Source organism: Morone saxatilis, unplaced genomic scaffold, assembly GCF_004916995.1.
Source record: "Morone saxatilis isolate NCDOM2014 unplaced genomic scaffold, NCSU_SB_2.0 Contig4, whole genome shotgun sequence".
Taxonomy (NCBI): domain Eukaryota; kingdom Metazoa; phylum Chordata; class Actinopteri; family Moronidae; genus Morone; species Morone saxatilis.
The window spans coordinates 10,374,559-10,395,412 of NW_023339984.1; the positions used below are offsets into that span (position 1 = coordinate 10,374,559).

At 40.8% G+C, this 20,854-nt stretch overlaps 2 protein-coding genes across 2 annotated transcripts in view; both read right to left on the reverse strand.

Moving 5' to 3' along the window:
• ntn5 (netrin 5) overlaps positions 1 to 13,543 on the reverse strand; it is a gene marked incomplete in the record, with an annotated part of 15,825 nt that extends 2,282 nt beyond the window's left edge. The window contains 5 exon segments of the mRNA XM_035675455.1: positions 239 to 289; positions 2,655 to 2,804; positions 4,745 to 4,933; positions 6,143 to 7,623; positions 13,386 to 13,543. Coding sequence (XP_035531348.1) covers positions 239 to 289; positions 2,655 to 2,804; positions 4,745 to 4,933; positions 6,143 to 7,613 — 1,861 coding nt within the window.
• Positions 13,544 to 19,379: 5,836 nt separating this feature from the next.
• LOC118338281 (zona pellucida sperm-binding protein 3-like) overlaps positions 19,380 to 20,854 on the reverse strand; it is a 2,992-nt gene continuing 1,517 nt past the window's right edge. The window contains exons 3-8 of the mRNA XM_035675568.1: positions 20,553 to 20,656; positions 20,270 to 20,441; positions 19,944 to 20,061; positions 19,776 to 19,858; positions 19,555 to 19,664; positions 19,380 to 19,474 (exon numbers count right to left, since the gene is read on the reverse strand). Of these exons, the coding sequence (XP_035531461.1) occupies positions 19,401 to 19,474; positions 19,555 to 19,664; positions 19,776 to 19,858; positions 19,944 to 20,061; positions 20,270 to 20,441; positions 20,553 to 20,656 (661 nt within the window). The 3' untranslated portion in view covers positions 19,380 to 19,400. The remainder of the gene's footprint in view (positions 19,475 to 19,554; positions 19,665 to 19,775; positions 19,859 to 19,943; positions 20,062 to 20,269; positions 20,442 to 20,552; positions 20,657 to 20,854) is intronic.

Genomic DNA, 20,854 nt, shown 5'->3' on the forward strand with positions numbered 1-20,854 from the left:
TGAAATCAATTAAACAAGGCAGTGCAAACACTACTGCTGTTGTCCACAAGGGGCGCCAGAATCAGCAAAAAATTAATGTTCCTTGTTGCTGTTTTTTTAATTAAACAATGTGAAATAATTGTGGAAAATGCGAACAAATGTGAACAGTTTTAAACAAGTGACCACGAGGGAATATCACCTCAAACTGAATCAAATGTATTTATTGATTTTTGTTGAAATATATAAGACATTTACTCACCGATGCTGTACTGAGGTTGGTACACCGGGGTCGGAGCGACCTCTTGAATTCCTGCAAACATAAACACATCTTCAGACAGGTGGCAGGAACACATACACAGAGAAGCTTCAGCATACCTACATGAGCTTTCGTTTGTGTGTGTTATGTGTGCTATGCTTGAATGCCGCTCGGTGTGTGTGTGTCAAAACATGTGAGTGTGTATGTGTGTGTGGTCCTTTTTTACGGGGTAGAAACACTTGAACACACACACAGACACAAACTTTACTTAATTTAATAAGGTCAAACCATCACTTCTTGTATGGTTTTTGTCTCAGACATTAGACAGAGGCTAATAAAGTTAGCTTGACTCTGTGTTTGTGAGCTTGTAGATGGAAAATGAACAACCTGTTCGTCTGTACATACATTATCCAGGCCTCTTGTAAAAGTGTGTGTGACAGTGCTGCCATATTTCATCAAGTTCACACTCCATCCGTGTCCTCTCTGACAAAACTGGGCCAGTGACACCCTACACCCCCACCCAGCTGACTGTCCCCCACTTTTAAAACACTGTACTGTGTGTTTGTGTGTGTATATGTACATGAAGTATATGTGAGAGGTCAAAATGAGATAAATACATGTGTATTTATCATATCATATCATATCAGCCCATATTGTATCATATCGAGTTTTAATGTCAATACTTTTGATAAAAGAAGCCAAACTTGTACCAACTTTGCCTAAAAGGTTCAGTATAAAATTGGCAAAATTATGATTTAAACCAATACATATCTGATCAATGAATAAGTTAAAAAAAGACAACATAACTATAAATCTGACAACCAAACTAATATCTAGTTGGTTGGTCAATAAACTAATACCTAATCTGACTCTGGATAATCTTCAAACCACAGGGATGTGTTAATTCAGCTTTTTTTTCTCCACTTTAAATAGTTTGTTAAAGAAAATAAACGTTATTTTGATTATTTATGTTCCATAGTTCAGAGGAATTAAAAATATAACTACTTTGCTAGGTGTCTGTTTGTCCGTTCACTAGTCATATTTATCTTTAAATATGTGAATTAAAGGTAGCTGAAATAGCATAAGTTCCACTAAATAATCATATAAACTGAGATGACAGCTACTGAAACAGGTAAGCTAACATTAGTTACACTGGATAAAAGCACTGGTTAGCTTTCCCTCCATAGACTTATCCCTCTCTTGCTTTAGCTACAGTATTTATGTTAGCTTAGCAGGTGTTTAGCAAGGATTTTTCTCCACTGTAGTTGCATTTAGTGACAGCCTTGTTGCATTATATGGAATAACAGGTGAAGATAGCCAGGAAGGTGGGGAGACAGATAGAGAGGGAAGACGACAAGTAGCAAAGAGCCTAAGGTTAGGCCCGCAGTAAGGACTCAATCCTATCTCGCCAGCTAACTTTCCCTTCATATAGCTCTCTCGCCGTTACCTGTATAGTTGTCTCTCTTTTCTCTCAGTCTTTATCACATGTTGCCTTTGTAGGACAGAGCAGAGACACATATTTAACTCTGTGGACTTCCTGTCCTTCCTCAAGGTGTGGACAAAAAGGTTCAGTGGGAGTTAACTTTAAGTTTAGCCTGGCTGCTGCGTGCCTTTTCGTCTGTCTGATGAGAGGAGGTGTTAGAGGTGGTAGTGGGGGGTAGTGTAAGAGATGCTATACATAGCCTGAGATGGTCTGGCAGTAAAAACAAACAAGGTTTTCTTTCACTCACTCCTTTCACTGGGAGAGTTATGAGTCTGGGCCCTGTGATGGGGGCCGTTTTTGAGCTGCACAACAGGTGTGAAGCTCGCTGCCGCTGGCTCCCTATGTCACCTGATTGGGGCTTACACAGCGTCAGTGCCTGTGTAGTTGTCGGCACTCGTACGATTAGCCGGGGAAGTGCACTTGGATTAGCGCTCGTGGCTGAGGTTCGGTGCTGGCCAGGCGCAGAGATATGAGTAGCAACAATCCACTTGATCTGACGCTGATCCCAGATCAGCTGCAGATGAGGTTTCCCTGCAGCGGTCAGCTCATGTTAACGCTGCTATGGAAACCGTCTCTAGGGATGATGAAGAGGGGACACGCTGGGAGATCGGGCCAAATTAGTCTGGACAGCAGCGGCCCCTTTTATATTGAGCTACTCCTTGATAAAGGCTTAGAGAGCTTGATAGGAGGTTTAATCCATTTGGGTCAGAAGTAAATCAAGTTGAAGGAGACATTAAAGAGGTCACTTTGCCATGACTGACAACAAACTATTAAAAGTCTGATTAATTTTAGCAGGGCGGCAGAGACCTCCTCTACTAACGTTTTTTCAGCACTAAAACATCATGCTGCTTCTGCCTTTGCAGCTCAGAGTCGGAACAAATAACTACTGCTAAAGCTAAGTAACTGAATAGACATTAATGGTGGTGGTTGACTTACGTATGCAGGGCCGTAGAGGGGACCTGCCCTGTTTGTATCCCGGGGCACAGCGGTTACACCTGAGGCCGGTCACCCCTTCTCGACACAGACACTGACCCGATGTCTGGTTACACCAGTGACCCACTGCTCCCAAAGGATGGCACTGACACGCTGAAAAAAGAAAACAAGAAGACTTTTTGTAACCTAGAGGTTAAAGCAGCAATAATTCATGTTTTTTTCTTTTTTTTTCTTTTCCACTTCAGGGCAGCAAAACAAACATTTAACAGAGATGCAAACAGATGCGTAATTCAGCAATTAGTATCTCCATCTGACAGCTGTATGTCCAATAATCACCCTATTTTTCCTCTGTTTTGGTCTAAAACAGTAAAGTCGCGGGGTGTAAAACTAAAACAATGAGCTGGAAGATGCTAAAATGCTCCGCATGAGCTGAGAGTTTGGTGATAATTCCCTGTGGGTTCATCACTGTCACCTTTAACATGACACATAGTCATTGGATACATTGCTAGTATAAAAATATTAAGTAGCCATGTGGTTGGTTCAGATACCCAGTGAATGTTGGCCAATCGTAAAAGACTGTAGTTGTATTAGGAAGCTTCCACATGCGAATATGTTTCGTCACTATTTGGTTGAGTTGCCCTGGCTTCAGAGAGAAGCTTGCATCAAGTTACGACAACTAGGAAACAAGTTGAAGATATATTAAGCAAAAACGTGTGTCCAAGTCTGCACAAACAACGGACAGGTCAATAAAGAGGATTAAAGACCATCCGTCAGAGACCGGACCAAGGTTTAATCCTGCCTGACAGCACCCGTCCTGAGAGCGTGTCCTTGAGAAAAGACACCTCTACTAACTCCATAAAAGCTATTTTGTAGCTCACTTGCTGGGTAAACAAGGATAAATTCCTCCACAAATGTATCAGCTGAATGTCACATGGTGGCGCAGATGATTTGGTTTGATTTACTGCAACACTGACATATCCGCATCATCAAAATTTGCCAGGACAACAAAGTCCTGGATTTATTTCTATCACTATCACTGCAGACCCGCCCTGTATCTAAATTAAATTTTTTCCCTCTTAAAGGTCCAGTGTGTAACATTTAGGAGGATCTATTGGCAGAAACCAATCCTTTTACGTTTTTGCGAGTTTCCCAGCCACCGTAGTTTCTCCTACACGCTTGGGATTAGAGGGTGAAGTGAGCTACATGCTGTGTACAACCCCCAACAAAATCCTACACACTGGTCCTTTAACGTTGGCTGTTCAGATGCTGTATAACGATTACTCCCTGGATTTGCCATGGTTTACATCGCAAAGCTTTTTATTTACCTCTACTATCACAGGATAAGACCCGATGAGAGAAGACAGATAGCGAGAGGAAGCCACACTTCAGCAGCTCTGTTCACACTCTGGTAATGTTTAGACAAATCCTTACAATGAGTCCAAACATAAAATGAGTAATTGGCCTCTGAAGGGTAACTCAGTGAAATATAGCATCAATAAATTATAGCTGATAGGCAAGACTGCGAGGTGGAGGATATGCATTTCGTAGTTTTGGTGCATAAAAGGTGATAAAATATGGGAACGTTTAATCATTGCTCATATTTTACACCCCCAAGTGTCAAGCTCAAAGAGAGCCCATTAACTTTGGATATATTAGGCCGCTGGTCGAGCTTCCACACGAGCATACCAGAGTGTCACAGTCACTTAGGACATGTGACCAGTCAAAGGTCAGGGGTCGTGGCAGATGCCAACCGGTGGTAATGATGGGGATACAGGTGGCAGCTCGGAAGGGGCTTGTGAGTGTTTTTGTGTGCGTATCGCTAACAGGAATAGCTGTCCACTCTCACAATGTAACCACCCCATAAACACTTGTGTACGTTCGGACAGAGACACAGTGTGCGTGCAAACACACACAGAGACGGACATAAACGCTGCCTCACACACACACACACACACAATGATTTTCTTTTCATCTTTCAGGAATGCACAGTTAGTTATTAAGGTTACATGCCATTTACCCATGCAAGGCTCAAATACACAAACAAGAATACACTTCTTCTTCCCAAACACACACACACACACACAGTGACTGACGTTGGCAGGCCTTGCGGTGGTTCAGTGGCTTGCTGTGGTCACGGGTGTATCCGTTCTGACAGTACTGGCAGTGACGTCCGGCTGTGTGGTGGCGACACTTCTGACACACGCCTCCGCTACGCCGGCCCGACTGCTGAAACACCTCCATGCTGAAGCGGCACTTGTTTGTATGACCGTTACACTCACAGGCTGGACGAGGGAGAGAAATAATTAATACAACTGAAGAAAATAAACAACATAAGATCTCACATCCAGTGTTCTAAATTGGTTCCTTTTTAACTTATAGGTCCAGGGGTTGGGAAACACAGGAGGAATACTTATGTAAGTGGTGCTATCATTGTGTCTATTCTTTTATTTTTGGGGGATTTTATGCTTTTATTAGAGAGTTGACAGCAGAAAGATGACGGGATGAAATGAAGGGAGAGAGAGATGAGGATTTCACATGCAACTTCTCTCTTCTCTTCTCTCTCTCTGGCTCAGACTCGAACCAGGGACGTTGCGGTTCCCGGTTGAAGCCTTAAAACCCCAATCTCTGTTTATTCTGACAGTAACAGACGTAAACATCTGGCCCGGTGTCACGGGATCTTCTTTACTGACTTTATTGTCCTTTTTTACTGGTTCAACAACAAGAAATACACTAATTGTATTATTGCTTCTGTGGCTCTGGAGGAGCTTTCTAACATCCGATAATATAATAGATGATGTAATCTCGACATGTACTTGGAGACTAGATATTATTACAGAAAGCCTGTGTTACAAAATGTCAGTGTGGATTTTGAAAGACATGTCTGTTTACCATCCAGTAAAAGACACTAACCAACTGCATTATGGAAAATGTGGAATCCATTTTTTTTAGGTATTCTTCCAGACTATAGTAGGAACAGTCAGGATATGTCTGCCTTTGATGGATAAAAGATGGGGGTACTAAATAGTGAGGAAATGTATTTGAGTTATATGAGATGTATGTTTATTTATATTTAACATATTTAATTTAAGTTGATGAGATGAGTTGAGCTTCTTTGTTTGATGTGTGGAGTGAAAATGAGTTGTTGGATGTTTTGTTTTGTCTTTTATTGTCTTATTTTGGTTGGTCGTTAGTTAGGATTGTATATGTATGTATATTTTGAGAAATCTAAATAAAATCTTATAAAATTATCAGAAGAATTAACACTTTACTATGTGAAGATATTTCATTCTTTTATTTGGATTAATATATTTACCTTTTGTAAGTGTTTGGGAAGATAATAAATATACATATAAATCCATATACTCCCTACTTTCTGCCTGTTGTATGTTTCTGTCGTATGATTTGTGTTGCATGTGTTTATTTGTCATGTAAAAAACTTTTTACACTATTTTGTAAAATATTTTCATTCAGCAGCAGGGTGCAGGACTCACCAACACAGGGGTTTGGGTGTGTGGGTGTAGCCCGATGCCATGGTCTGTCGCAGTAGAAATCCTCACACACATCACAGTCTGGCCCCGCCGTGTGATGCTCGCACATGCACACTGCCCGGCCTGTGTCGTCACGGCGACACCTGGAAGCGTGTCCGTTACATTTGCACCTGCCACCAACTTGCAGGTCCGAGAGGGCCAGAGGAGCTCGGGCAGCGGAGATGAAGGCAGCCGGTGGGGTCACCTGCAGGTTCCTAGAGCTTTGTTTGGTGTTCAGATTATTGTTCCTCCTCTTCCTCAGTTCCCGGCCCTTGTTGCTCCTGCTCCGCCCCTCAACTGTCCAATTACAACCTCCATTGGGGCAAGGCAGCCAATGATTGTTGTCCTTCTTGCGGCCACGTCCTCTGCCTTTCCCACCTTTTTTTGAAGAGGTGAGTGTGTCCGTGCTAAGACTATCGCCACCTTGCTTGCTGGTCACATTGTGTCCATCTTCATCTTGACCTGACCCTTTATAATGACCCTTCCTCCCATGTTTGTCCCCTTTCTCCCCTTTGTTTCTCCCTCTTATCTCTGAGTTTTTGACCTCCCTGTCAAAAAATGCCAGTGTATTATCTGTGTTTAACTTGTCCTGATCTCCAGTGCGGCCCTTGTAGCCCGATCTCCACCTCAGAAACCCAGTCTCTCTGTCATCTTCTGCACCTTCACGCCATCGTGCTTCTTCTTTCTTACCTGGGTTGCCCACCTTGGCGTCTTTGGACATTTGGTGGAAAACCACACGGATGTCAGTGGCTGTCACCCAGTCCTGGAGGGTGTGGCTGTGGTCAAAATCAGGAGAGGATGGCCGTCCGTCCAGGGTGGAGAAGGCCAGCACCATGCCGCCCCTCTGCTTTTGCAGGGGACGAGGGTCCGAGCAAAGGGGCTCTGTCTCTTGATGCCTCGTCTGGGCCACCGTCTGGGAAGGCTGCCCAAAGTTCCCAAGGCAGTCGCTGGAGTAGTGCTGCATCGGCCTCCAGGTGCGCCCGTAGTCCATTGACTTGAGGATAGAGATGGAGATGGGGTCTGATGGCTCCCCTTGCTGGCAGAACTGCAAACTTATGTAGGTAATCTCAAAGCGGCGGCCCAGAGGTAGCGTGAGGACCCATTCCCCGGTGTCAGTACCTCTGTGAGCCATCCAGCAGGTGAGGTTGTGGGGGTTGTGGAGGTCCGTCAAGGTGGTGATGTTGCTGTCATAGTCAGACCCTTGTAGTGAGTGGCTAGCATTTACTGGGATGCCATAGGCGGCATTTATGAACTCTGACAGGCAGTGTCGCGGACGGCCGTCTAGGTAGTAGCAGGGGTCATGAGGCGAAGTCCAGCTCAATGGGGTGTGGGAAAGGGAAGAGGAAACGAGGGATGGAGGGAGGAAAAGGAGGAGTAGAAGGAAAACAGGGAAGAGAGAGGTGGAGGGGGGAGGGGAAAAGGGTAGGAACATCATGTCATCCAGCCTGTGGAAGAAAAAAAAAGATGATTTTTAAAGAGAAAACCATGGGATCAAGATCATAAAACCAGAAAAAAAGAACATAAACTGATTGATTTACATCACTTGAATTTGAAGCCAGAGAAGGAAATCTAAGATAGACCACCTGTGTCTTTATTGAAAACACACGATACCAGCTCACTGCATCACTTAAACTGCTCTTTTTGGCTTTCGGTGGATGCTAGTAAAGATCTCATCCTGTAAAAATGTAATCTCCGATCTTCACAGTAGTGTTGGCCACCGGTTTGAACCTGTGACCTTGACAGCCCTTACTAACATATTTGTCTTCAAACTCCCTCAACCCTGAAAAGAGTGGATGAATGTGGGTGAAGAAGGGCGTGCACCCAGCGGGTCTGTCTGAAATGACAAAAAACATGCCCGACAGCTGGGGCTAAACCCAGAGCTGGACCACATCCATCACGTTTATGGCTCTCCCTTTTCAAATCACTTTACCGTCGGTCAGTGCTGCAGCCGAGCGACGTGCCTGAGCATGAGCATCGTGAAGTGTTATGGAGCAGAAAAGAGGGTATGAGAAAAAAGAAGAAAATGAGGGGAGGGAACGAGAGGAGCTGGAGATTAGTCTTGAGGATGGTAGAAAATGATTTATAGATCCAAATGTGTGTTCGGCTTGAGCCCCTACATGGATACTTCCGTGGTAAAGACAAACACAGACTTGTGTACGTCTGCAGTGTGGACAAATCCCTTCCTGTCTGTTACAACTGGTGATGAGTGTAATTTATTCTTCTGTCAAAAGATTTGATACCCGAGAGCGTTAATTTTGGCATGTGGACAAAACGAACAATGCGTGCACTTTCTGTGGAACCAGTGATTTATTGTTTTTACCGCTCACAAGAAGCCCAGAAGCAAATTCCCAACAATCACTTCTTTTACTTGTTTCTTGCAAAGAAGATTTAACACCTTCCACTTTTCTTTTTTTGTGTCAATCTTGTTTATTTCCTCCACAACAGGACTGTCATTTTCTCACCCATAACTACCTTCCTTCCATATTTTCAAACAGCTTTGCCTCTGCTCTTACGTCTCCCTGCCCATCTATCACCTGCCCCCTTCATTCTGTTCTGGGAATATTCTTAACTGCTGCGAGATTGATGATGTCCTAACAAGCGTTTGACACTGACAGCAAAGTCAGCAGGGCTGCATAAACCAAACCCATAGGAGAGGACGGGGCTGAGAGCCTCACCGGCCTCGTCATCCTGCTCAATTAGCCAACGACCGAAATATGAGGCTTCCCTCAGGGACCACACAGCTCAGAGGGGCCTGAGAGGAGGCCGTGGCATTCCCCTCGACTGCCTCCGAGAAACTGCTTTTGGAGGTCAGGAGCACGGCAAAGACGTGCTAGAAAGTAGATCAACCAAACGTGGTTGTGAGGACAAAAGCCAAGATCAGGCATATCAGGCGGCCCTGTTTTGTGGTGTTGCTACAGGAAACGCTACCAGCACAGACTGCGGCGATGAGCAGTCTGACTGTGACCCTGGTGCCACCAAGCCACATTCCTGGGGTCCAGAATGCCTCGGTTGGTCATTCCTGACGCGTCGAGACATGCCCCGTGGGAACCTGAACGCACTGATAAAAGCAGGACTTATAGTTGATCGGGTGATTAATTAGGTCTCTGGTTTCATGTGGTGTCAGTGTCCTGGCTGTGTAAGAAGGGAAGGCAGTGTTAAAGGGATTATGAGCAGGGTAAAGGTTATTAGAGGATTCAGAGAAGTGCTGGAAGAATTCAGGATGAGGAATGACGAATGAGCGTAGGCGGGTCGGGGGTTCAGGGTTGGGACAAGTGAAACACACGAGGCTAGAAGAGAAAGGGGGCGGTTGTTTAACATTCCCATGACATGCACTTGCTCTTGTCTTTGTCACATTACATGACTAATTAAACATCGGCCCATTACAACCACTTTGATAAATGGATGCTCATCTGAGAGAGGCCCCTGAGGTTTTTAATGCGCCCCTCTAGGCCAAATCCAGACTCTCTCTTCTTCCGAAACCAGATCATCTGTCTGGCACCGGCACCGTAACCCACCGGATATGGTTACAACGGTTTTTCTCTCCTGCTTTCCATAAATTCACGCGGCCGAGGTGTCGGAAGAACATGTTATAGACGAGCGGCATTCACTGTAAAGTGCTGTTTGATGCATATTGGCTGCAAATAGCATGTGTCTGAAAGAGGCCTCCAAACCCCTTTTTTCTTTCTCCCCAGCAAACGTCATGTTGAGTTCTAAATGACAGAAAACAACCCTTAAAAAAATACCAATATGCCTAAATTTTTGGACACATTAAGTTTCAGAGAAAAAGTTTTGACATAACTTGGCAGCAATCTCTGTCTTTCAAAAAGCTTATACAGCCAAATAGTGGTAAGATGAGATCAACATCTCCGGCGGGTGATCTTTAGAAGCAGCTATGCTTGGCTGGCAAGGGGCTGGAAAAATACTTGCTGACAACCTGGGGGCATGTTTACAGCATAGTCGAACAGAGGAGGGCGAGGAGAGTGACGCTCATGTTCGTGCTCTACAGTCCCTATTTATTTTCCTAATGTAATTCTGCTTCTATTATTCTTCATCATGCTGAAATATGTCTTCAGGAACTTGGGAGAGCCAAAATATTAAAGTCGGGAAGGGAAAACAAATGGATTGTTTTTAAGGTTTGGAAGAGCTAAAGTAACAAGAAATTGTGCATATATACGTTGGCTATAACAAATTAGATTTATTGTCTTACAACATTGAATCAAAGAAGATTTAATGCAGCTTCTCTGACGCTGATAAACACAAATGTCAAAGGGAAATCATATCGTAACAATGTCACGTATATTAATTGCAAATATTAAATACTTGTTTGCATAAGTATTCACGACCCAGTCAGTATTATACTGACTAGTACTTGTATTTTTATGAGTATGGCGAGGTTATCAGAGGGAAATGTGACTCCATGGGGTAATAAAACAGCAATCAGAGATCTTTATTTGTATGTGTTTGTAGTTATGTTGTCCCGTGATACCTCCGAGTCCATTTGTTTTTTTTTATTAATGTACTACATATGTTTTGTTGTCTTTTTAATGCTGGTTCCCAGGCAGAGAATGAAAGAGGAAAGCACATGCACTGAGGAGTAGCAACATGGGAATTTATCAGTGTCACCTATATAAACAACATTTTAGAGCTTTATTCTGCAGTAACAAACTCATATATTGGGATTTCGTAGGACTTTAAGTTGCAGAAATAAAGTGTAATAACGTCTGGTGTGTGGTATTCTCTCTTGCTACCTGTTAACTCTCTTTGGCCTGTTCACACTTTAGAGCTGTGGGCCTGTCTGAGTCTGGAGCTGTTCTGGTGAGCAGATGAGCTGGATTTGGCCTGTCTCACACATTTTAACATTCCTCGTCATGGGCAGCAGCCCTGGCCAGCCGGACAGAGGCAGATATGTTAAATTCAAATTGCTTTCCTGCTCGGTGATGAGTTTTAAAAGACTAAATAGTCCTTTGCACAAATAAACAGCACAGTTTAAAGAGGCAGTTTTATATCAGGCTGATAGTCGCTGGGAAGATTTCCCAGGGTTCTACATTGCAGCTCTGCTCTAAGACACGGAGCCTTTAAATAAATATGATCAATTATATAAGCTCTACATGTTTGAAGCTGAACCAAGGCACCTGTTGGTGCATGTTACCACACTGACACCTTTGTTAATTTGCAATTGTCCTCAGCCGGTCAGAAATACAACACTGGGCTTCGGGAGGGAAGAGAGAGGCTACGTATGCGGTCTGTATTCTCAAACTGCATTCCTGCCTGCACAGTTGAAGCCCATGTGTGTGTTATTCCACACGGAGCAGATTCCAGGAGTTCTGTTTTAGGTGTAATAATCTAATTTTAGTGGGGCAGCCCAGGAGGTGGAAGCAACAGACAGCACAAAATGGATTATCACTGCTTGTATCTTTAGCTAAAGGCCTCTGTCCTTCACGTTTGCACCTCCAACAAACTGCCAATCCGGTGCATGTGCGGGGCCCCCAGGGGCCAACTGTACCTCCACAGACACACAGAGGGTGTCTCTGCCTCTGCGTTGACCCGTGAGCCATGCTTACTTCATTTTTGAATAAAAAAACACATGTTACCCACTTGATATTTGAAAGCGAGTTTCCTGTCAATTCTCCCCCCTTTACAGCCTCATACAAGTTGGCAAGACGCTCTCCAGCAGCTCCAGCTCACATGTTGATATTGAAAAACAGATGGAAATGAAATCATTGTGATTCCACGTTGCAGTCACGCCAAAGAAAACCTCGGGCATGATGGAAATAAAAGTAAGGTTTTAATTGCGTGTCAATTAAATCCACACAATATCTGACAGGAGGTTAATAAAGAGGTAAAATAAAATCACAAACACACCAAAAACAAATACAAAGCACATGTCTTTTTTTTTTAAGGCAACTGTAATAATAAATTAGTCATTAGATTATAAAAAATAAATAACAGCCGTTTTTAATTAAGCACACTACTGGCCTGTGGTTAGAAATATATATATATATATATATATATAGACGCCCTTTTAGGGAAAAAAAGAAAATCAGCAATTTGCATTAAATGTCTATTAAAGGAAATACGGTATATTTTCTCACGGATACGGGCTGTAAAGGGATTTTAAGGAAACTAATTCACTACAGACGGACCTTAAAAGGAAAACAGCCCGCAGTCTTACGCATGTTGCGGGCGTTGCATTTAATGAACCTCAGAATAATGATTCACTCAGCTCGGTTCATTAAACGCAAATGTTTATCATATTTAGTCTGATTACTTTGGCAGGAGACTAATTGCCTCCATTCCGCAGAGCTAATTGCACTTGTTGAGCAGAAATTGGCTGCAGTCAATTAGCTTTATCTCACATAGAGGAACAATAATATTTACAGTGTCAAAGCTATCACAGTTTGATCAAACAACTTGGTAAAAGTCTGGAAAATTTGTCTCGTGTGTGTTTGGCATTACAGATTTTTTGTTTTTACAATTTAAGGCCAGCTAATTATAATTAATGCTGGTGCCGCTTGTTATGTTCATATTTTATGTTCTCACATTGTATTTTTTATTTAATCCGCAACAAGACTTAAAGACAAGTTATATTCTTTAAATGTCTTACAGTTATATCATGATAAAGGTGGGATTATCCCATGCTGCAACAATTTGTGTAAGTTATTAAATTTAAGGAGTTATGAGGGAAATCAAAGTTAGTTTTTAAAGTAAAAACTCAACTTTGGATTTATACTGACATGAGTTTTAATAATTTTATAAAACATAAATAAGACTACAGCAAACTTGCCCATTAGTCTATATAGTATAATCAGGCAAATACAGTAGAATAAACATAAATAACCCAATATGTTGTTTTTAAATATGTAATAACAAATAGAAATAGGTTAAAGTCTCGCCTGTCGGTTGAATTTCTAGAGATACGTTGAGCAGCGATGTCGGGCTACTTCGTCCGTTTGGTAAATTATTAGATACTTTTAGACCAGGAAATGCAACATGGTGATAAAACCTCCTCTGGTGCAATTTCCAAGATGCATTTTACAAACATATTTCTATAAATTTCTGCCTTATTTGTATTATTTTACAGTGACAGAAATACAAGATCACTCGGTCTTTACGCGCGACTCCAACAGAGATAAACCCTCACAAACACCTCAAGAGTCTGAGCCAATAAACATTGAGAAAGAGGGAGATATAAACCAGCAGAGCTCACCATGTGCGTCCAGGTGACTCTCCTTCTCCTTACGTCTCCTGCTCCTGCGGTTCCTCCTGATCATGAAGAGAAGCGCAGCAAGTGTCCGGACATCCAGCTCCAAGCGCGTCTGCGAGAGGAGCGCAGCAGAAGACAAACCTACCGAGAGGGGGCAACACACCGGGTACTGGAGGAGGAGGAAGAGGAGGAGGAGGAGGAGGAGGAGGGGGGAGATAAATTAACGGGATCAGCTGGGAGGTGCGTCTCTCCATATAGTAACTGAAGTGAGCCAAGAGTGCTCCCACCATCGAGAGGAGTCACATCCTGCTCGACGCACAGCGCACCTCTGCCAGACTGCCTCACATGGTAAAATGTATCGATCAGACCCAGACAGGGCGCTGATTGATAACCTTTTTTAAGAGTTCAATTCTTTGTTGATTTCAGGTTGGAAATGTTTTGGATAACGTTTGCTTTGGGTAGTTTTAATGTCGATTCCTACTTTTTGCTCCTAACTCGCCCTTGTTGTTTCTAATTGATCTTTTTATGTCAATACATGATTAGTAAATAATGTAATACGTATTTCTAATGTAGAAATAGGTACAGAATGTTTTATTGTTTGAAAATGTATTGATACAGTACACAGTAATCTCTTTTCATTTTAAGATGGATGTTTTTGTGCATATGGTCCTTTTTTAATAAAGTAAAAGTAAAACTACCAAAGTAGGCCTTTATTTACTCAAAGACCATAATTAAATAAAAATAAAAAAGAGGAGAATATATCACTTTTTACTCCACCCTGTATATTATGATTTCCACATGATCCATGTGCAAACAGTAAAATGCAGCACATGGGCTATGTTTCTGCAATTAAAGTATTTTAGTTTAATACTTTAAGTACATTTGGTGCTAATACATCTGTAAGTAATAATAAGTTAAAGGATCTGAATGTTTCCTCCATCACTGTGATTCAGTTACAACAACTACAACTGCCTCTTTAATGTTAATACATTAGTAGTAATAATAATAATACATTCAGAAAATGATTCTTTTTCATAATTAGTACTTTTTCTTTTGATATTTTGATAATTTGTGTATATTTTTAACAAATAATTTCTGCTTTTGTTAAAAGCTGAAAATTAACAAAATATTTAATTATCATTAAGAGTTTAACTGTAAATCAGGACTGTGGGCAACAAAGCAAACTCATTAAACTGTTAAGTCCTGATTGGTGCACCGAAGTAAAGACATCAACTTGTCCTCACAGAGAATCTGTGAGAAGAGCTTAGACACATAAATTAAAACTTTGGCAGGAAATCTTGTGTTCTTGTAGGATCCTGTTGCTCATAATAAGGAGCTAATTGAGGAAATTGGTTTTCAGGGGCTTTAATTAAAGGATCTAAATGTTTCCCACTACTGGTAACACATTACAGTCTCTTGTTGGCACGCAGAGTATCATCATTTATCTGAAAATAGGCCATTTTACTGTATTTGTTGTTGCAAGCTCTGGAGAAAATGTCAACACACTTGGGGGGAAAAAGTTCCCGGAAACAGGTTGATCTGCTTTTACAGACAAGTTGCATTTTTTCAACTTTAAAGGCAGTTTTTCCCTCTTTAAAAGAAAATTGGAATTTTAAGACTCAATTCAATATTTCATGGCTTGTCGAGGGCAATTTTTGTGTGTGTGTGCAGATCCTCCAACTTCAGGTTTATTACCACTGGCGGGCAAAATTGAGGACACAGAGGAAAGCCAGTTGCACAAGTCTTATCTCGTATCGTCCAGGCAAGGATCTCCCCCTCCAGTTTGCTCCAATTATCCCTCAGTGGAATAGGAAAAATGGTTGAAGTTAATTGGCTCGAGTGGATCGTTCTCAGATGTGAACCAAAACTGATACAGATGGAAATATAAGAAAGAGAATCGAGGTGGAGGGTGGAGGGAGGGAAGACGCTTGATTGGAGAGGAGGAAACTTTCCCAGAGAAAGCAATAAAACTGATTGATGACTTCCCTCGAGGAATGTTTCCCCAGGTGTGCTTTGTGTGTGTGTGTGTAGTTACAGTGCAGTTAAGAAATGCTATCCTTGGACGCAGGACAAGTGCAATAAAGTAAATTGAGGGGTAAAATAGCACGTTTATGCGTCAATATTGCACTTTGGCAGCATAAACACAAAGACACAAGAGATTTCAGTAAGCTGAGATGGAGGTGAACTAAATTGGTACCATTTAATGAATAATTGAAACAACACAAATACTAAGTGATAACAGAAACCTTCCCTAAAAATGATATAAGAAAATGTTTAGCTGCTTAACAAAACACTTCAGGTGGTCCTTGACAGGTGCTTTGTGCTGCCAAAGTTTGCACCCTGCAGCTAAGAGTGTGCTGAGAGACTGAAATCATAATAAACAAAATACCATGGAGGTGTAATTATAAAAGTCAACATTAAGCCACCGTGACAGAATAAGAGCAGATTTCACAATACATGGGAGTCTGTTTGATGGATTAGCTGTGCTTATATATTTAAAGTGCTACAGTATAACATTGTAGTTCAGTTTAATGATCAGATATAAAAGAGAAGATGCAAATGATATATATATTCCCAATCCACAGTGTATATTCATTTCTCAACTGCAGCAAAGAAACACATAAATGCATCTTTTAGTACCAAAATGGGAGGCTGTGCTTTCCTCTGCTGGTCTGAAATATGGCTGTAACACATAAGTAGTAATAACTCTGTAATGGAAGAAAAGATAAAGATTTACAGCAAATGTCCAGAAGAGAAGAGTAAAAGTCATCAACTCTGGTTTAATGAAAATAAATTGAAACTGATAAAGAACACAGATTCAGCATGAAGGAAAGCAATGAAAGTTAGATAAGATACAGATATGTTGATTTATAAAGGCTTAAAATGAGAAACACTTATTCAAGTGAACTGACATTAACTGGAATTACATTTTCTCTCAATATAATGAATGAGGAAAAGGGGAACAGTGAATTAATTTAGAAGAATATTAATCGTACAAGAAGGGTCCATTTTTGTTAGGAGATCTTTACCTCAGAGGAAAATAAAATGAATTGAAGATATCGGGTGTACCTCAAGGATCACTGTTAGGCCCCACTGTTTAGTCTTTATATTAATAACATCCCACAGCAGTGTCACGGGGTAGAACTGCAAATATATGCTGATGACACTATTGTATATAAATGCAAAAACAACTGAGCTAGCACTTCTAAAGCTAACAACAAAACCTATTTATACATTCACTCAGTCTTTACATTCATATCAAGGGTTGAAAAAATTGATCAAGCTACTGAATTTAAATATCTTGGAGACTGTCATGTGCCCACACAGGGCATATATTTATGTTCAAATGACAAAGTCCTCTAGCAGCCGTAGTAATTATCAGTAAAAGAGGAAGTTAGGTGACGTTGTTATGGAGCGACAAAGTCCTTGTAGGCAGGAAGTCGAGGTCAATGGATGAGAACAAAATATTAGACTTCAACACTGGAGATTTAATGATCCAAGCTACTGTGTTGTGGTTTTAAAGGAGCAGATTTAATGACATCTAGCGTTGTTGTTGCAGAATACAACCCCATAGAAGAATGGCGAAAGGCCCTAATCTAGAGCCGGTGTTTGGTAGAAACAAGGCAGTTCAAAATAACTCCTGCAGATTTATGTTTAATTTGTACATGTTCCTGGTGCAGAGAAATAATTTTGCCGCGGTAAGGAAGTAAAGAAATAACAATTACAGTAAAGAAATGAGCACCATTTAGTGTGTGTTTTACTTTGGTATATCAAGGTTCAGAAGCTGTAAGAGGATCCTCTATTAACTTGGAGATGTATCTCACATGTCCTGTCCATTTCAGGGATCTCCCCCCTTTTCTCCCCCTCATCTAAGTAGATCTTCAAGGAGATCACGTTCCCTCCCCTCTGACCTTCTCCAATGTATACAGCAGTATGGAGAGGAAGGAAATGATGGACAGACTTTTGACATGAACATTGCAACATGCTTTTCTTATCAACTCATCCGGATGATCACCTCTGGACACAAAATGCCATCGTTGTTCCTCAAAAATCTACATTAATCTTTTCCTTACTGGTAACTATGTTTGTTTTAATGCAAGAAGAAAAATGTCTTAAAAAAATGCAACCTTGACTGACAGCTTTGGCTCTAAAACATAGTTGGCAGATAAACGATTGTGGAAGATTATCCTGGTTGCCATGAATCCAAATGCAATGTTTTTATTTTTCCCCTCACTTTGTCTTTGAGTGTTGACAGGTGCTGGATGACGTGGAGCAGATTGTTGTTCCGCAGTGAAGGAAAACTCCAATAAACCACAAAGTTAACCTGCTGTGTTTAAGGATCAATGGTCAGGAGAACAGATGTGTAAAATGTCCAGAACGTTTTACCTTCTGCTGACGATGATATGACTGTACATTGTCCTCAAAGGTAGAAAACAAATTGCTCGTATTGAGTTAGAAATCCATGAATCCCAACAGGCATTTTGTAGCGAAGAGTCTAAGGGAGCATTGGTAGCCAAGAGCAACCACCTGTTTGTACATAAAGTATAAAAGTTTGTGTCCATTATCCACATCCAGATATATATATTATACACAAACAGTCTGCTTGGAACAATAACTTGTGTCTGATTTCCAAAAAAAAAGGATAATTTCCACATCTGTAAAAAGGCATTAACTCCTTCTACCTCAATAAAAATGTCATAATCTATAAATATGCAAATTTTGTTAATTTCTAAAGTTTTCCTGTTGGACACAAGATGTCTCCTCCTTCACTGGGAAGTCCATTCTCAGTGTCTGTGCACTGGCGGCTTCAGGTTTCTACATTACACCTGTATAAGTTTCATACTGGACCAGGATGTTACTGTCAAACTATTTGTGATGTCACAAATCCTGCTGGTAGGCCCCACCCCTTAAAATCTGATTTTCACTGAGCACAGAGAAACTTTCTACTTTCAGCAGATAAATGTGAAAACATCCTTCTGTTGTCAAACTCTGCACACACATCATTCAAACATTTAAGTAACTTCTTCTCAGTATTATTTGGGGTAAATGTTCCCGGATCATTTTTGTTTTACAGCTAAATAAGAAACAAACTGGAAGGAATGCAGCTTGTCTAATAAAAGAAAACACTTGAAACAATTAAAGATTAAAAATGGAAGCTTCAATAGTGAACAAAATGACCACTACAGTCAACAATCGGTGAACCTCCTGTGTAATGGGGGAAAGTTTTGTATTTAGGCTTTTAGTGGAGTTTCATCAACAGAAGAAGTTGCATTTAATCTATTTCAAAAGAGTGTTGACAGATGTTGTTATTTAAAGGTCTATTATGCAAGGTTGAAAAATAAACCACGTGGTTAGACATTTCCCTTTTTCAACTGATCTCACCAGTCAGACTTTGATGACTAAAATAAAGTTATAATTCATTCATCCTGTAGTGATGAAAGAAAATCAGACAGCAGACAAATGGAAGAGTTCAGCAAAATGCACGAAACCACAACCTGAGAAAAAAAAAAGCCTAAATAAAGTACAAAGAAAGTAAAGAATTTACAGGTTTAATTTTTGGATGTAGTAATATATCTGTTACTATTACACCTGGAGACTATTTATTGATTGATTAATAAATAGAAGAGCTGATCCAGTTGAGTTTCATTACAGTGTTGGAAACACATTGATGTTAAAACATAAAGAGTAAAAGCAACATTTCTAATATTAACAAAACATTGCTGCTTCAATCAACACTTCATCAAAAATTCAGTGTCCACTGTCTATTGTAGTGGAAACACACTGTCTTATTTCTGTTTTCTCTCTTTTAATTTTTTTAAATTAATTTTACTTTTCTTTCATTGCAGCTCTGAAAGGTTTTAATCTTTGTGTAATTATTGTAATAATTATTTATTATTATGTATTATAAATGGTGAAGTTGTTCTAGTGCCTCTAGTCTGCACTTAAAAATATAACTTATAATATATTTTCTTACATGTGACAAGTGCTTTAACACAGTTTTTATTAGATTCATTTATTTTAATACAGATATTTCTGTTTCCTCACTGTACTCAAAAATATCACTGGACCCAAACTGGTTTCCATGTGCAGCTCTGCAAGGACAGAAAATATAAGTTACTTTAATCAGCTGATCATTTTATAAACACAATATTTAGTCCTAAACACAACATACTTGTATCAGATACAGTCTGTCTGTGCTTGCTCCTCAGTGCCCTCTTGTGGTTGGACCTGGCACTGCGGCAGCTCTCACAGACACGGTCATCACCATCCACTGACCTCCACCTGAGGGATTAAGAACATTTTTGATGATACCTTTTTATATATGTCAGATGTTTTTTGAGAATAAATTAAGTATTTATATCTAATGGTGGACAGAAAGAAGACCAAACCAACCTCCCGCTCATAAAAGAACAAGCCCTTTTCACTGGGTCCCTGTTTGAAATGGGCTCTGCTTCCAGGTAACATGTTATATACATCTATAGGAGAAAGTTTGACATATGCTGAGGTATTTTTCTTTATACCGTATATATATATATATAAATATGTGAAATCAGTGCTGACAGTGTGTCTGTGGTCCTGGTGGAAGAGGAAAGGTTGGAGCTGGATCTGGAGGAGTTGGTCCTGAACTCTGGGCAGGAAACGGGAGCTGGAGCCGTTCAGCTGGGAGTCTGTAAAACATCTGGAAAGAACACATCCTTATCAGATTTAACTTCTGCCCTCAGCATTTATTACATCAGTAATTTGGCTGCATTTTATAAGAAAGGGATACAGAAACCAGATTTATGCAAGCAAACCTGGGCCACTAAAAAGTGATTCAAAGGAAGTAGTTTTAATTTGGAAAACTAATTGGAGGAACCACTGTAGACTTTAACAATACAAAGACTCACCCCTGGTGGTCTATGAAGGGGTATCTGGGGTATGAATTCACATCAGGGGTCAGAGTAGCCACACAGCTGGTTACATACAGACGAAGAGGAAGAGGATGATCTACTGAGGCCTCCATGTTGACCATTTCACCCAGGAAGTAAACGGATGACTTTCTCTCACTGCTCCAGTCATCTGAGGAATGACGAGGTTTTTGGGGGGCAGGACTATAACTAGGAACATTCAACACTCATTGTCCTCAGTGTCAAATAGGTAATTTTAATTAGTAGTTTAATTTTAACTCACCCGTCATGAGCCTGAGGTGGAAGTCCAGCTGGAGGTGCATTGACTGGATGGAGATCAGGGGAGTCCAGGTTGGTTTCAGGGCCCTGCTGCTCACTGTGTACCTCCTGCATGGTGGAGGGGTTTCAATCAGGAAATATTATCACAGGAGAGAGCATTTTTTTATTACAGAAACTAGTAGGAAAGAGGAGGAAAAGGATCTTTATCCAGCAAAGGAACTAATGAAAGTTAAATGTTACTTTTTAAAGTTGTTTTTTTTGGCCTCTTCATGCCTTTATTAGATAGGGACAGTCAAAGATAGACAG